This window comes from Sebastes umbrosus, chromosome 20 (genome assembly GCF_015220745.1).
Source record: "Sebastes umbrosus isolate fSebUmb1 chromosome 20, fSebUmb1.pri, whole genome shotgun sequence".
NCBI lineage: Eukaryota > Metazoa > Chordata > Actinopteri > Perciformes > Sebastidae > Sebastes > Sebastes umbrosus.
Window position 1 is genome coordinate 8,528,692 of NC_051288.1, and position 15,132 is coordinate 8,543,823.

At 42.7% G+C, this 15,132-nt stretch overlaps 2 protein-coding genes across 3 annotated transcripts in view; one reads left to right on the plus strand and one right to left on the minus strand.

Moving 5' to 3' along the window:
* LOC119479107 (rho GTPase-activating protein 23-like) overlaps positions 1-4,524 on the minus strand; it is a 69,294-nt gene extending 64,770 nt beyond the window's left edge. Inside the window, exon 1 of the mRNA XM_037754351.1 lies at positions 4,053-4,524. Coding sequence (XP_037610279.1) covers positions 4,053-4,061 — 9 coding nt within the window. The 5' untranslated portion in view covers positions 4,062-4,524. The remainder of the gene's footprint in view (positions 1-4,052) is intronic.
* Positions 4,525-8,777: 4,253 nt separating this feature from the next.
* LOC119479110 (zinc finger protein interacting with ribonucleoprotein K-like) lies at positions 8,778-15,129 on the plus strand. Of its 2 annotated transcripts, XM_037754354.1 has the most exons (4): positions 8,778-9,041; positions 11,992-12,310; positions 12,674-13,941; positions 14,820-15,129. In XM_037754354.1, the coding sequence occupies exons 2-4, from the start codon at positions 12,076-12,078 to the stop codon at positions 14,889-14,891; spliced, it is 1,575 nt and encodes a 524-aa protein (XP_037610282.1). In that variant the 5' UTR covers positions 8,778-9,041; positions 11,992-12,075; the 3' UTR covers positions 14,892-15,129. The 2 variants fall into 2 exon arrangements, with proteins under 2 accessions (XP_037610282.1, XP_037610281.1); XM_037754353.1 differs by lacking the exon at positions 14,820-15,129 and having other exon boundaries at positions 12,698-14,136.
* Positions 15,130-15,132: the final 3 nt, after the last annotated feature.

Below are 15,132 nucleotides of genomic sequence, written 5' to 3' on the forward strand. Positions count from 1 at the left end.
TTGTTTCAGATATTGTTGGAAAGTTCATCAGTTTGAACCCGTCTCCTATTTGTTCCAGTAAATGTGTTTGTCTGTCCACAAGAGCAAGAGCAGGATATCCTGACTTTTCCACACACACACAAATACACAACCGCCAAAAAACACAATGCACCTTTCACACTCGGGCTGACTACATAGTTTCTCCGTTATCCTGCCGGGCAGAATGACTTGTTCCACCCCTACCACAGTCAATGCCTGCCCTTGTCTTAGAGGATACACTATCCTCTATATCCACACTCCGCACAGACCTCACAGACCGGCCATGTTACTGTCTGTCTCTGTCACCGACTATGAAAAGACCACACACTCTGTCTCACAGTCTTCACATACAGTACACACAGGCATAACACAGACAGAATAAACGGCATCACTTGAGCCGATTGGCTAAAAATACACAACCTTCCTTTCTCTCAGAGAGATGCCCTCTCCCTCATAGAGGCAAGCCCAAAATACTCCCCTCTTCATTTCACTGGCTTTTGTTGCACTTGGTACACTGCAGTACCTCCACTGAAAGGCCCCCTAAAATTGCACATTGAAAAAATAAATAATACAAAAGCAATCTTTGGATAGAACTCCACACATCCAGCAGAAAAGTGCATCATTCTCACCAACTGAGACACTGTAGATTTTCCCTACTGGCCCAAATGAAGTGCTTCCATCAGGTGTGGTCACTGACAGGAGATCCTCTCAACAAAGGAAATCCCAAATCAAAAGTGCAGCGTGCAACACAAACTGTTAAAGGGATAGTTGAAGGTTTTGAAGTGCAGTTGTATGAGGTACTGATCCATAGTAGGTGTATTACTGACAGTATATGACGGTTGGCGCGCCTCCAGCTTAGAGAACCAGACAGAAGTACCGACACCGCAGCAAAGCAATACAGTGCTGTGGATGTGGACGGCAGAAAAACGTATTTTAGCCACCTAAAGGAAAGGCTCACCTAAAAAATGTATATCCGTTTAAGTGTACGCTATATGTAGAATATTTTCCTAAAATACATTTTCCCGCCTTCCCCTTCCACAGCACTGTATTGCTTTGCTCCGGTGACGGTGCCCCTGTCTGTTTCTCCAAACTGGGGGCGTTCCGACCACAGGCGCAGTTTGCGTTGGTTCAGGAGGCTCACTGAACCCCCTAGAAATGCATCTATATTTTTTATAATAATGCAGATTTAATAACTTATTGTAATGATGAATAATATCGACATTGTTGTGTCTTCATATTGACAAAATAAGAAACCAACAAGATAAAAAGATATATTTGTGGTATTTTTATTGACTTATAGCCTAATAACATCGGACACTCTCTGTCCACACACCGTTAAATATGCACTTCTGTAACGCCATGTAAACAAACCACGTACCATCAGCTGTGAGCTCCAGATCAGACTAGAGACGTAACCACTTAAAAGATGGGTGAGTAGTACTTGCTCTCTTCCGACGAATACATGTTATTTTATTTTAAACAGAAAACAGGTTACACTGCGATATTTGCTGAAAACGCCAATACAGCCAACAGTAGCCTCAGTAAACTTTCAGGTGATCTCCCTCCAGCCAGCCAGCTGCCTCCTTATTTAGGTGTTTGTAGGTGAAATGAGGAAGTATCGTATCAGATAACTCCTCATTTCAACTCCACCAATCAGCCTTTCTTCGTCCATTGTGGCGCTTTCAAAGCGAGCGACAGGAATAAATAGAAAAAAGGGCGTCTGACAAAAGCTCAGCTCAAACACACACGCTGTGCAGCGCTTCGTCACTGGCTGCCAGTTAGTTCATTCCAATAGAAAACAATACAATCCAACTGATTTTGTCACTGACGCTTGCTTGCGCCGCATTCTATTTGGAGGGTGTAATATTTAGGCTACATACATCGCAATACATTAGACCTCTCTGCGTTGTACACATTACATTCCCTCTAGATTTTGTTTGTGAACCCCCAACCTTAAAGTTCAAACTGCGCCTGTGGTGCCAACCGTCTGAGTACCTCATACAACCCCACTTCAGAACACTCGAACTATCCCTTTAACAGTTTGTGTTGCACGCTACACTTTGGATTTGGGATTTCCTTTGTTGAGAGGATCTCCTGTCAGTGACCACACCTGATGGAAGCACTTCATTTGGGCCATGTAGGGAAAATCTACAGTGTCTCAATTGGTGAGAATGGGACACTTTTTGCTGGATGTGTAGCCTATGTGGAGTTGTGGATCCCCTGACAGAGTGCCACGGACCCCTGGGGATCCCCGGACTCCACTTTGACAGTCACTGATTTACAGAGTGCTGGGGTCACAAGACTACCGTTGCAGTGGGTTTTGACAGACTGGTCATTTTGAGAGCCAGCTAGCACTAGCTAGACTCTATGGAGTCAGATCAGTCTCAATGTTAATGAATGCATACAGAAGGATTCACAAATTTGTGATTTATATATAAATGACTCTCTCCACAAAAATATTTTTCAATGCACACACAAATAGTTATCATTGTATATAAATGTAAAAAAAAAAAAAAAACACATATAAAAAAAATAAGGCGACGAATATATTTCTGATGCACACACAAATATTTCTTATTTTAAATAAATGTAATTGAAATTCACAAATATATGCATTTGCCATTTTCACCAAAACATATTTGGATGTTGTTATACAAACTGTTGAATCTGCATTTACAAACCGCTTGTCATGTGTGAGCTTCATTGCATTTGTATGGTTTTGTTTTTTTAGACTCCCCTGACGTGCACCGATCCACAAATGCATATTTTTTTCCAACAGGGAATTATCTGTAGCCAATCAGATGTGTCCCTCCTCCTTATCAGCCAATCACATGATTGTGTCCTCACGGGGTATGATTTACGTCATGCACAGAGTGAACACCATACCAACGCGGAAATTTAGCTAGCTTTGGTAAAGTGGTCCAAACGTTTGACTTGTGCACCCCAGCTAAGTGTTGAAACAATCAAACGTGGGCAGAAACATCTGTAAAGATCCCCAAAAGAATCCAAACGAAGAGATACAGCAACTGGACTGAAGGTTTCATCCACGATGTTAAAGGAGAGACCACCGGCACTCACACACAATGAAGTGCACAATTAAATACATATATTTATATCACATTTATTTAAAATAAGAAATGTGTATATATATTTGTGGATTTTTTTTTTTACATTTACATACATCGACAACTATTTTTGTGTGCACTGAAAAATATTTTTTGTGGAGAGAGTCATTTATATATAAATCACAAAATACATTTGTGAATCCTTCTGTGTGCGTTCATTAATATTGACACTGCTCTGACTCCGTACAACTCGGTCAATGTTTAAATGAAATGAACAAAAAATGAAAGTGGGAATCAGTGCTAACATTAGCAATCTGGGCTAAATGTTAGCTTCCACGTTCCAAGTGGACAACAAAGTTGAAAATGTTATGTACAGTATGAATGGTCGTCTGTACAGTTAGTAACTCACCACAGAGGTTGACAGCAACGTCAGCTCTCAGTTGTCAGTCAACTGATGCCTTGCATAGAAAACACACCTACTCAGAAGCTCAAGCTTTGCACAAATATGTCCAAAAATTGTCATATCTTAATTTTGAAAAATGTAAATATCATTGTATTTACTTTAGAAAAAAAAAGTTAAAATTTGATGGTATGGTATGGTTGTATAGACATTAAGCCACAAAGAACAGAAAACACTTCTGTAATGTGTTGGTGACACAACAATAACAATTCACTAAGAGTTGTTCCGCTTAAGAGATGCCTGAAATGTCAAAGTAAAGTAACTCAGAAGACTTCTCTTGCGTGTTTACAGGATAATACCTGATGTGTGCTTCTTTACAGTGTGAGAGACAGAGAGACAAAGAAAGGACGAGGTCGTAAAAACCTCAAAATGTGTGTGTTGATGCATTTCAAATACCTGTCTCAGCAAAATTCAAGTTTGCATGTGCATCTAAAAACATATGCATGCTTTGGATAAACTATGTGTGTGTGTTTGTGTGTGTGTGTGTGTGTGTGTGAGCCTCTCCTTACCTGGGCCATGGTGTTCAGCAGGACTTCGGCTGGCTCCTGGTCCTCAGCATGGCTTGTGAAACCTCAGGTTGGTTCTCGGTGGGTGATGTCTGGGTTTTGATGATGATGAGGGGGGAGTTCACTTCACACACACACACACACACACTGGTGTTGCTGGTGTGTTGCAAAGCCACACGCTCACACACACATCAACACCACCTCCTCCTCCTCCTCCTCCTCCTCTTCTTCTGTGACAGCGACGTCCTCTGAAACGCTCACTCTTGGAAATACAGTACTCTTTCTTTCTCCTCACTCTTCCTCACTACAACCCTGCGTGCAATCCCCTCTTTTTTTCCCCTTTCAACTGACACAGAAGGAGAGAATATGTCAAGAGGAGCTTATATCCTTTTTTATTTCTGTCCTCCACGCTCCTCGTCTTTGCCTGCTTCAGTTGGTTGTAATCTGGGCTCACACCACACACACTGCCTCTCCTTTTCCTCCTCCTCTGGCTTGTTCTGCTCTCTCTCTCTCTCTCTCTCTCTCTCTCTCTCAGCTGCTCCCCCTCCTCCTCCTCCTTCCTCTAAAACCCTCCTGCTTTTTCCCTCCCTCACTGTACACAGCATTAGTGAGAGACAGAGGGAAGAGGAGGGGTGGAGGGATCAGAGGGATAGAGAGTGTGTGTGTGTGTGTGTGTGTGTGTGTGTGTGTGTGTGTGTGTGTGTGTGCACCATGTGACCTGATAGTGTAGTAGGATTCCCCCAGCAGCTGTCGAGCTCATTCCTTCATGGTGCTTCACTATGAGCTTCATGCACTTCCACTGATGACCAGTGCTGGTTAAACTGACAGTGGAGCAGGGATACTTAGTCGCTACTGTAGGTTTAACAGTCATATCACCATCCGTGGTCTAAAGGCTGTTCAACATTTACCCACCCTGATGAGGTCAAATGTTTGAGTTGAAAATGTCCACAGTTAATCGCGATTAATAACAAATTAATTGCATATTTTGTATCTGCTCAAAATGTACCTTAAAGGGACTGTTTGTAACTTTTTACAGGTATAAATCTACCGGGTCGGGATCCCATGCGCGCGCTCGCATGTGTGGCTACGCAATTGGGAGGCGATGACGTTTCGCTTCCTGCTTCAGCCCCGGCACTGACCCGCTTTTCCTGCCTCAGCGGCTGAGGCAGCGGGGCTGAAGCAGGAAAAGCTAACACTAGGATCAGCATTGATTCATGGAGAGACCTTCGTCTGGTCAGCTAACATTACTGCCAAGCAGGTGAAATATAGAGTGATATTGTGGTTTTAGCTGACGTGTGTCGCCTCACTGTTTTGAGCGATGCTCGTTCATGTCTATTTAGAGCGAGCAAGCGCGAGCCCGACGCTGACTTTCATCGATTTCACGGCCACAGGTATTGCTGTTAACAAGCATTTCTGAAAGTTACAAAGAGTCCCTTTAAAGGTACTCTTTGTAATTTCTTACACTTACACTCTTATAAATCATTGCGGGTCAGTGTCCCAAGCGGGCTCGCGTGTGGCTACGCTGTTCCAACACAAACTACACGGAAGCACCAAAACCACAAAGTTATATCTAGTGAAGCCCGTCTTGCAAACAGTGTCAACTCTTCCTGCTTCGGCCTCCCGACCGTGGTCAGAAGACACAGGAGAGACCGTAGCTTTGGTCTCCAGGGCCGGAATCGATGCTGTACTCTGCTCCACTACCTGCCTCGTTCTTACTTGCTTTCTCGCTCCATCTCTCACGTGCATGCACGCACACTACACACTGCAGAAGAGTTAGATTAGCTCTGAGAATATCAAGTGAATGTAGAAGTGGAAGTTTGTGCAGAAAAAAATGCTGCAGCTCCTCCAGACCAACAGAGGTTTCCCGTGTCGTTTCCTGCTGCTGAGTGAAGGGACGGGGGCTCCGGGGCGAGTAACGTTATCGTCTCCGACCAAAACTCCGGTGTCTCCCCTGTTACTTCTGACCAAGGTCGGGAGGCTGAAGCAGGAAAGCACAGTATAACAGCATCGATTCATGGAGAGACCTTCGTCTGGTCAGCTAACATTACTGCCAAGCACGTGTGTAGCTTTACAACAGGTTGTAATAAACTGGAATTGTCCTTTAAGAGACTGTTTTGGATTAAGTTTCGGCCCAGTTAAATTTGACTGTTCAGCTCCAGAATATTCCCAGGAATTGTTCCCTCGCCCAGGGTGGGAAAATCTTTTAAACAGCAATCACACCGTGGAACGACTTAGCTCTAAAATCAAGAATACACTAGTAATACTAGTAGCCTACTGCTGCTACACAAATGAATCATAGTCATGCAACCTTGTGTGAAATCTCATCAAAAGGTTCTATCACAGAATTCAGTTCCTTTTATTTATTTGAATAGTAATGCAGTATTGATCAGTATAATAACTATGTAATCAGACTATAGTACATCAAGGTAGCTGCATTGGCTGAAAAAGCAACTGACAGAAATCACAGAATATTAATGCATTTGAAACATTCTGTTATTTATAGAAAAAAGAAGAAGAAGAAAAAGTCACTATCACTACAGGAGGTAACACAATAGGGATTGAGCCTATGACCCACTGATGAAAGTATTGGAATATTTATATATTCTGTGGTGACATTCCCGGAAAAATGCTGTTATATACACAGAAAAAGTGGAACTATGCACATAATTCTGCAAACTTGAAGCTCATGTACATTGAAATAGATTTTTTCTGTTCTATTTCTATGTTCATGTATCAACAAAAAGACTCCATATTGCTAAACTCTGAGCACAAATCCATTGTTTTCACTCAAATGGAAATTCTACATCAACCAGGATTGAAATTTGAAGGATTGCCACTTTAATAGAAACACACACATGTGAAACGCAGTAACACAGAGTCATTCTATCCTTGAGGAATGAGGAAAAGGACATCCTGTGGTGCTTCCCCTGAGCTGTATAGCTGGAAACTCCCACCCCACAACAACAGGAACGGGCAGGCTGGCCCGCCACATCGGCTTCACAAATCACTCTTATTACTCCTGTTTGCACAGAAGCTTAGTGTTCATGGGCACATGGTCTGGAAAATAAACATCCACCAGACTAATTTATGGCTTTCCTACTGATTATTTTTCTACTAATTATTGCTACTGAACATTGTAGCCCTGAACACGCAACCTTTACCTTTGGTATTACTCAGTTTAATTGGGGAGTATTGAAACAACCTGTGAGTTTACCAGTGAATTGTTATGTGGAGCACAGTGTTATCAGTTTAACTCTGCTACAGCTGTATATTGTAAATGAGGTTTCTATGTATTTCCGAGTCAAAATAAAGGTTGAATGAATGAGTCTCAGAAGCTTGAGATATATGTAAAACTAATTGCTCAGGACAGAAACTATGGAAGGTGGATGTCTCCATCTAGTGTACAATACAGGTACATGGACTTGAATGCACATAGACTCCATAGATGGATCTACAGTAAACAAAGTGATCAACACATCATCATGGACTTCAGGAGGAGAGCCCCCCATCTGCAGCCTCTCATCATCCAGGACACAGAGGTGGAGCGGTCTGACAGTTTGAAGTTCCTCGGCCTTCACCTGACTGACAACCTGAGCTGGGCCAAAAACACTACTGAAACAGTGAAGAAAGCTCAGCGACGGCTGCAATTCATTAGGCTGCTGAAGAAGGCTGGACTCGGACGTCAGCCCCTCACCCTGGCCTACCGAGGACTGGTGGAAAGCATCCTCACCAGCAGCATCACGGTGTGGTTTGGGAACGCTACCCAGGCTGAGAGGAAATCGCTGCAGCGAGTCATAAAAACTGGAGAAAGAATCATTGGCTCTAACCTCCCCTCCATGGACACGATATACACCCAGCACTGCAGGAGGAGGGCACAGAGCATCCTGAGGGAGAGACACCACCCAGCTCACTCTCTGTTCAGGTGGAGGGAATCAGGACACAACCTGAGGCACCACAGGCCAGAGAGCGTCTCCACTCACAGAGCACTACATGGTTTCACAACAGCTTCTTCCCAGCTACAATAAGACTGGTGGCAAAGGACATTAAAGAGGGACCACACCTCAACTCCATACCATTATTGACACACAGTACACCTGAACTGAATGGACTGAAATGCTGTGCAATATGCTGCCTTCCACTAGTGTGTAATTGTCTGAAATATATAATTTTTTTTTTATTTAAACATTTTTTTTAAATATTTTTATGAGAGCTACAAGTTCTTTTAACATGGTCATGGAGCATATATACTGTGTATGTATCGTTCCTTTGCAGAGGGTAGTTTAGTTTATTTATTGACTACACTGAGGGCGTTTTATATTTTAATAATTTATTTATTTATTGTGTTGAGTTGAATGTGCTACTTATTTTGTACTGCAATTACCTTGTGTCTTCTCTACCTTTTTTCTTTCCTTAAAGCTGCCTCGGTGTAAACTGCTCAGAATTCCAATGTACTTATATGAGGTGCAAATGGCAAATAAAACTCTTGAATCTTGAATAGAATAAACTTCTGACATTTGGAGCCATGGGTCTAAAAAAATCCTGCATTTTACTACTCAGTTTTAAATTATGATGTGAAACATATTTTTTGATTATTTAAATGTATAGTGTTGGCCTACCTGCTGATCCTCTGATGAGGATTTGGTCCTCACACAGAGAAGTAACGCTGGAGTTTGGACAGCAGATGGCGGTAGAGTTATAGCTACAATTAATGACAACCGAAGAAGAAGAAGAAGCTGGAGCCTCCTAATGCTATTGTTTTTAGCATTATGACATGTCAACTCAACCCTGTAGGTGGCTGTAGAGCTGGTAATGTTTGGCAAACTGGGCCACACCTTAATAACCTACAAACAGCAGCTCACACTGGTGTTTTACAGTTAGCTTAGCACTTTGTTTTTCTCTGTTTGTATGAACTAGCAGCTCAGCCTTACAACAGAGAAAGCTATCTGTGTTTACTCAACAGTGGCCGACAGAAAGAGTGACACTTCCAGCAGGGTAAGCTCAACTATATGTACCTATTCATGTTGACAGGAGATAGAAACAGCTCAGTGTTCGTTCAGTGTTTTGTAGGTAGTCAATTTATCTCCCACGTGTAGCTACAGATAAACAGCTAATTACACCAAACTAGCTACAACCTGCCTGCACTTTATCCTGTCGTTTCCTTGACCATATGAATGTAAACATGTAGCCTGTGGAAAAGCTGATTCAACCAAAGTAAAGCATGTTATGTATTATTTTGTAGCGTTTTCTATGAAACAAGTCTTTTAGTCAGCCTGAAAACATTGATAATTTACCACTAGTTCATGTCACAGTAGGTTTTGTTGTTGACTTATTTAGACTGGGACTGAATACTGTGTATCATGGTTTGACTCTGACTAGCATTGTTTGCAATATTCATGAAAAAGACAATAAAATGCATTCACCAGGAGAACCTGCTGCTATCACTCCCAAATACACTGGACAGGTTTATATATAGAGATTGTATACACCTGTTACACACCTGTGTTTCATGTTCTGCATAAAACACTAGACACTATGTATGAACCTGTCCAGTGTATTTGGGAGTGATAACAGCAGGTTCTCCTGGTGAATGCTTTATTGTGTTTTTCATGAATATTGCAAACAATGCTATTGTTGGAAATATATCATGATAAAACTGTTGTTGTGTAACAAACTTAATTATGTTGTGAGTTTAGCGAGTTTGGTGTTAAATACTAGGCTTAGACTGTCTACAGATAATTGACTAATGTAAGACGGGGCAAGAATGATCACCTGGATTATCTCGTGATGGAATGTTGAGTGGGCCTGTACAAAGAGCAGTTGCAAGGTCAAAAGGGCATTGGGGGTAAAACCGGAAGGGGGAAGGGACAGGATGTTCGTGCAGACCCAAGGTTGTAAAAGATGGAGTCAGACATAGGATGGAAAAGTATTGGTTCTGCTAAAAGCCTGACCCCTCCCCCAGGGTGAGCCTGCTGTGTATAAAGTTAAATGTATAGCAGAGATCGGGGTTCATTCTCTGCGAACTGACAACCGTGTTGCATGGTATCAGGGACACATTGATGAATCCAGAACTTCTGTAATAACTCTGTGCAACTTTGATGAGTATATCTTCGGAATAAATTGATACTGATTATGCTTTAAACTTACTTGTATTTGTTTATGATTTACTCTGAGCTTGCAGCTGCTTAGAAGATAAACCAACACGCATGAAGGTGACGACTCCCTGAGGGGAATTCCTTCACTAGTCAGAATCAAACCATGTTATACAATATTCAGTCCCAGTTTAAATAAGAATAAAACCAGCAGGATTCAGGATTTTAGACCATTTTAGACACAAAAAATGTTGTCAACAAACTGCTTCTCATTTTAGACTTTGCATGCTAAAGCTCTACAACCACTATGGGTGGGGAAAAAATTGATTCACTTATTTTACCCAATTTTGTTTTTACGATTTTGAAATTGGTTATTTAAAGGGACTGTTTGTACGAATCAGAAATGCTTGTTAACAGCGACACCTGTGGCCGTTAAGTCGACAAAAGTCAGCGTCGGGCTCGCGCTTGTGCTCGCTCTACATAGACATGAACGAGCATCGCTCAAAACAGTGAGGCGACACACGTCAGCTAAAACCACGATATCACTCTATATTTCACCTGCTTGGCAGTAATGTAAGCTGACCAGACGACGGTCTCTCCATGAACATGATTTAGATCTGATCCTAGTGTTGGCTTTTCCTGCTTCCTTCCTGAGCCCCGTCACTTCACAAGACACGGGAAACCTCTGTTGGTCTGGTGGAACTGCAGCATTTATTTCTGCACAAACGTCCACTGTACATTCACTAGATATTCTCAGAGCTACGAAGTCTTCTACAGTGTGTAGTGTGCGCGCATGCACGTGAGGTGGAGCGAGCTGAGTGAAGGCAGGCAGGCAGGCAGAGGAGCAGAGTACAGCAGAGACTCTGGTCCTGGAGACCAAAGCTCCGGTCTACCCCTCGTCCTCCGACCGCGGCCAACACTGTTTAACAGACGGGCTTCACTAGATATATCTTTGCGGTTTTGGTGCTTCTGTGTAGTTTGTGTTGGAGTCTGAGTCTGAACAGTGTAGCCACACGCAAGCATGCACGGGACACCGACCCGGGTGATTTATACGTGTAAAAAGTTACAAACAGTCCCTTTAATGCCAGAATCGATATATTTGCTCCATTTGAGTGTATGCGGAGGAAGAAGGAAGTCACCGCTTTTATTGTTGTAGTCTAAGTAACGTGACGTGATATCCGTTCCGTATCCGTCAACCAAAACAAACCGCAGCGAGCCGAAACGAGAAAGAAGTAGAAAATGGCGGATTCGACCTGCATCTTCATATATTAATTCCAGAGTGGAGAGCTAGCGACAGACTTGGCGAAGTTATCGGAAATATACACGTGTGACTACGTCTGTTTTTCAAAATAAGGTGTTAACAAAGAGAACTGTATATACAAAATACATATATGGAAATAAGATTGATTGGATTATATTCACCAGAAGTATAAAACATTACATGTCCCATATAAAAAATACCACTAATTGAGGGGAAATGTCTTTATTCTTTGATTTTTGGTTTGCTGGAAAAATTTGTACTAAATGATGCCTGACAATGAATGATATATTTGACTTCAGGACATCTCCGACTACATATGTACATGCTGAAAATCAAACATTTTTAGTGTATTAATTTAGATATTTTCAAAATAAAAGTCCATAGAAGTGTATGATTAAACTTTTTCCCATGGTCTAGTGTTAAAAAAGTAAAAAAAAAAAATTGCAATAAATCGTGCTATCGAATCGCAATACTGAAAAATCGCAATACATATCGAATCTGCACCCAAGTATCGTGATAGTATCGCATCGGGAGATAGGTGTATCGTCCCAGCCCTAACAACCACCAAACTGTTGTCCTTCTGTGTTTGCAGACATGGCCAGAGCAAAGTGGGATCTGAGGACACAGAGAAAGTTCAGGTGGAGCGATAAGGAGTGACAAGGGGGCTCGAGGGCTCATGTCTACGTCACAAACACTCCCACCCCCCTCTGGAGAACACCTCAGCATGGTGAAAACAGTGAAGATGGAGCTGCTGAGAGCACTCGTCAGCGAGCGTTTGTCTGCAGCTGCTGAGGAGATCTTCAAGATTGTAGAAAGGACCATCGTAGAATATGAAAAGGAAATGTCCTGTTCAAAGTGGGTGGTGGACAACCACCGCAGACTGCTGGATGTTGCCAAGCCCCACTGTGAAGGTCAGTTTATCAGAGGTTTGCTTTCTGTAAAGGAAATCATGACATGGATCAATGTTGGAGGGTTGAAGTTATCCATGATAGAGGTCATTATCATTTTTAGCAGCAGGACACTGGCGTCCGCAAACAGTATTGTATTCACAAGCTAACTTTGGATTAGAGAAGTCTATTTTCCAGTCTATGCTTTTGCACTGGAATGCATCGTTCTGTCAGACAGTCTCCACGTTTTACTGCATACAATTATGCGATTAATTGTGATTAAATATTTTAATAGATTGACAGCCCTATAAATAACAAAAAAGAGTGGTCAAAAGCAGCATAGACCGCCTGCCTGTGAAATAAATATTGTTTTCTACTTTGCTTCAGACTCTCTCCAAATGTCTGTCGCAGATGTGAAGTTGCAGTGTGGCCTGCAGCAGCCTGCTGCCAGTGTGAACGTCAGTGTGCGCTGGGAGGAGCCAGGAAACGCCACGTCAGAGCCCTACATGAACAACACTCATCCAGGCTCCTCTCCTGCTGATGAAAATGATCCAGAGATACTGATTGATATTGATGAGGATGACGATTTTGATGATGATGATGATGACGATGATGATGTGAAGCAGGAGTGTGACCTGAACATGCCTTTGAAAATCCTCAAAGTGAACAAACCGTTCAAATGTCCTGTCTGCTTGAGCAGCTTTTCTTCCAAAAAGACGATGGTACGCCACGTCAAAAAGCACCCGGAGGACAATTCGTCACGTTACCAGTGCCAGTTCTGCGAACGCTGCTTCTGCCACAGGTCGGAATTCATCATTCACACCAGGACACACAAAGGCGCCAAACAATACAGGTGCCAAGACTGCGAGGAAAGCTTTGACGAGAGGGAGAGTCTGCTTATTCACAGACAGAAACACACTGTGGAGAAACCATATTGTGGTTTTGGTGAAAAGGTGGAGGTGGAGGGGGAAACTCACCTCAGATCAGTAACACCTGTTACTAAGATTGAAGAAGAGCTGGACTGCAGACAGGATGAGTCTGACATTAAGACATTTCCATTTACTATCGCTCCCTATGATAAAAGTGAGTTTGATCAGGAGTCTCTGCAGCCCCTGTGTCTTTACCAAATCCAGACTGTTGCTGATATAGATAAAGACTCTTCAGCCGCAGTTACAGTTGATCACATAAAAACTGAGCCAGCTGGAGCTGATGTTGGAGTATCAGACATTACCACAGAGGATCAGTTGCTCCTTTCAGTGAACCCAAGTGCACAGGGTGATGGCGAGACGGGGCCCAGACATCTCAATATAACAAATATCCTACCGCAAAGACCTTCAGGAAAACCCACCGAGCTCATCGTTCAGTTCGAAGCAGGGACGGCACAGAAACCCTACAAGTGTCCTTGTTGCACCAAATGTTTCTCCTTGACTAAGACTTTAGCGAGACACATACGGATCCACACGGAGGACAAACCGTATCAGTGCCAGTTTTGTGGGAGGAACTTCTGTCAGAAGTCCGACCTGGTCAATCATACGAGGATACACACGGGAGAGAGACCGTACCAGTGCCCAGTGTGTCGCAAATCATTCGCACAGAAAGGCAACCTGGTCGTTCACACGAGGAAACATACGGGAGCTAAACCGTATCGGCAAAGAGTATAGAAGCAGAGAGATGAAACTCCGGTGCTTTTTTTGGCAAACAGCCGCTAGATGGTGCTACGGTAGCGCTGCCGCCATTTTGGACTGAAAACACCAATGAGTCTGTTGCCATGGATGTATATAGAGACGTCTGTAAATCAGGATAATATTTTGGGAGGTAAACTTCCCAGTATGAACACTTAAATATCCCTCATTTAAGCCCTGCACGCTCATGTGACATATCCGGTTCTGCCAGCTTCATGCTAGCTGTATGCGGCTGTAATAATGGATATATTGGCCGTAATTCATCACTTTTATATCTTCTAATACACCCATGGGCTGTATGCTGTAAGCCTGTACCGTGGTGGATGTATTAACGTCTCTGTTCCCAAACAACCGGCTATCGGCCAGTAGCTAGAAGTGCCAGCAGCATGACATCAACAGAATTTAATGTAGTTGTAGGCTATTTACTAACACGCAGGGCAAAAGCAAAGGACAGAACCTCTTCTACATCCATGGTCTGTGGTCTATTTTGGATCCTTGACGTAAAAAAGTTTGAGATTGCTCTCAAAATCTGTGTGCTGGAGTTTTCTAACTTCCATTTATGTCCATCGCTCACTTTATGCTCCTCTGGGAAGCTGACGGGCAAAAAAGTTTAATAAATAAATTGGTTATAGTTATAATAATATGTATATTTGTATTGTTCAATACAGGCCATTTTGTTAGAGACAATAGAATGTTGTGTTGCTCTTTGTAGGCGGACGTTTTACTGGCGTCCCGTAGTCGCTTTCAGTCCAAAATGGCGGAGGTGTAGCTTTGCTGCTGGGCGCTGACGTTGCAATGGAACGACACAATTGACTTTCACTTCTTATCAATATACGTTCTTTTGGTATCAGTGTCAAGAGTGCAGCTGTAGCTTTAGTCAGAGGTCATCTTCTTTCGACTGTCACATGCAGAGCCACAGATAGTACAAGGAGTTCACAGCTTTGTCCTAAGACTGGGTATCAAACCTCAGTACTTTGTTTGGTACTGAGTCAAATGTGTCTGTAGCAAGTAGCAAGTACTGAAAGCTGGAATTGAATGTCTGGTCAGACTCATAATCTTGATTAGTTATTCTTTGATTTCCCAGTTCAGATTTAAATCAAGTTTACCGCTTGACAAAACAAACTCACCGCGAGGTCCATTAGTACAGTCTAAAATACGCCCCCC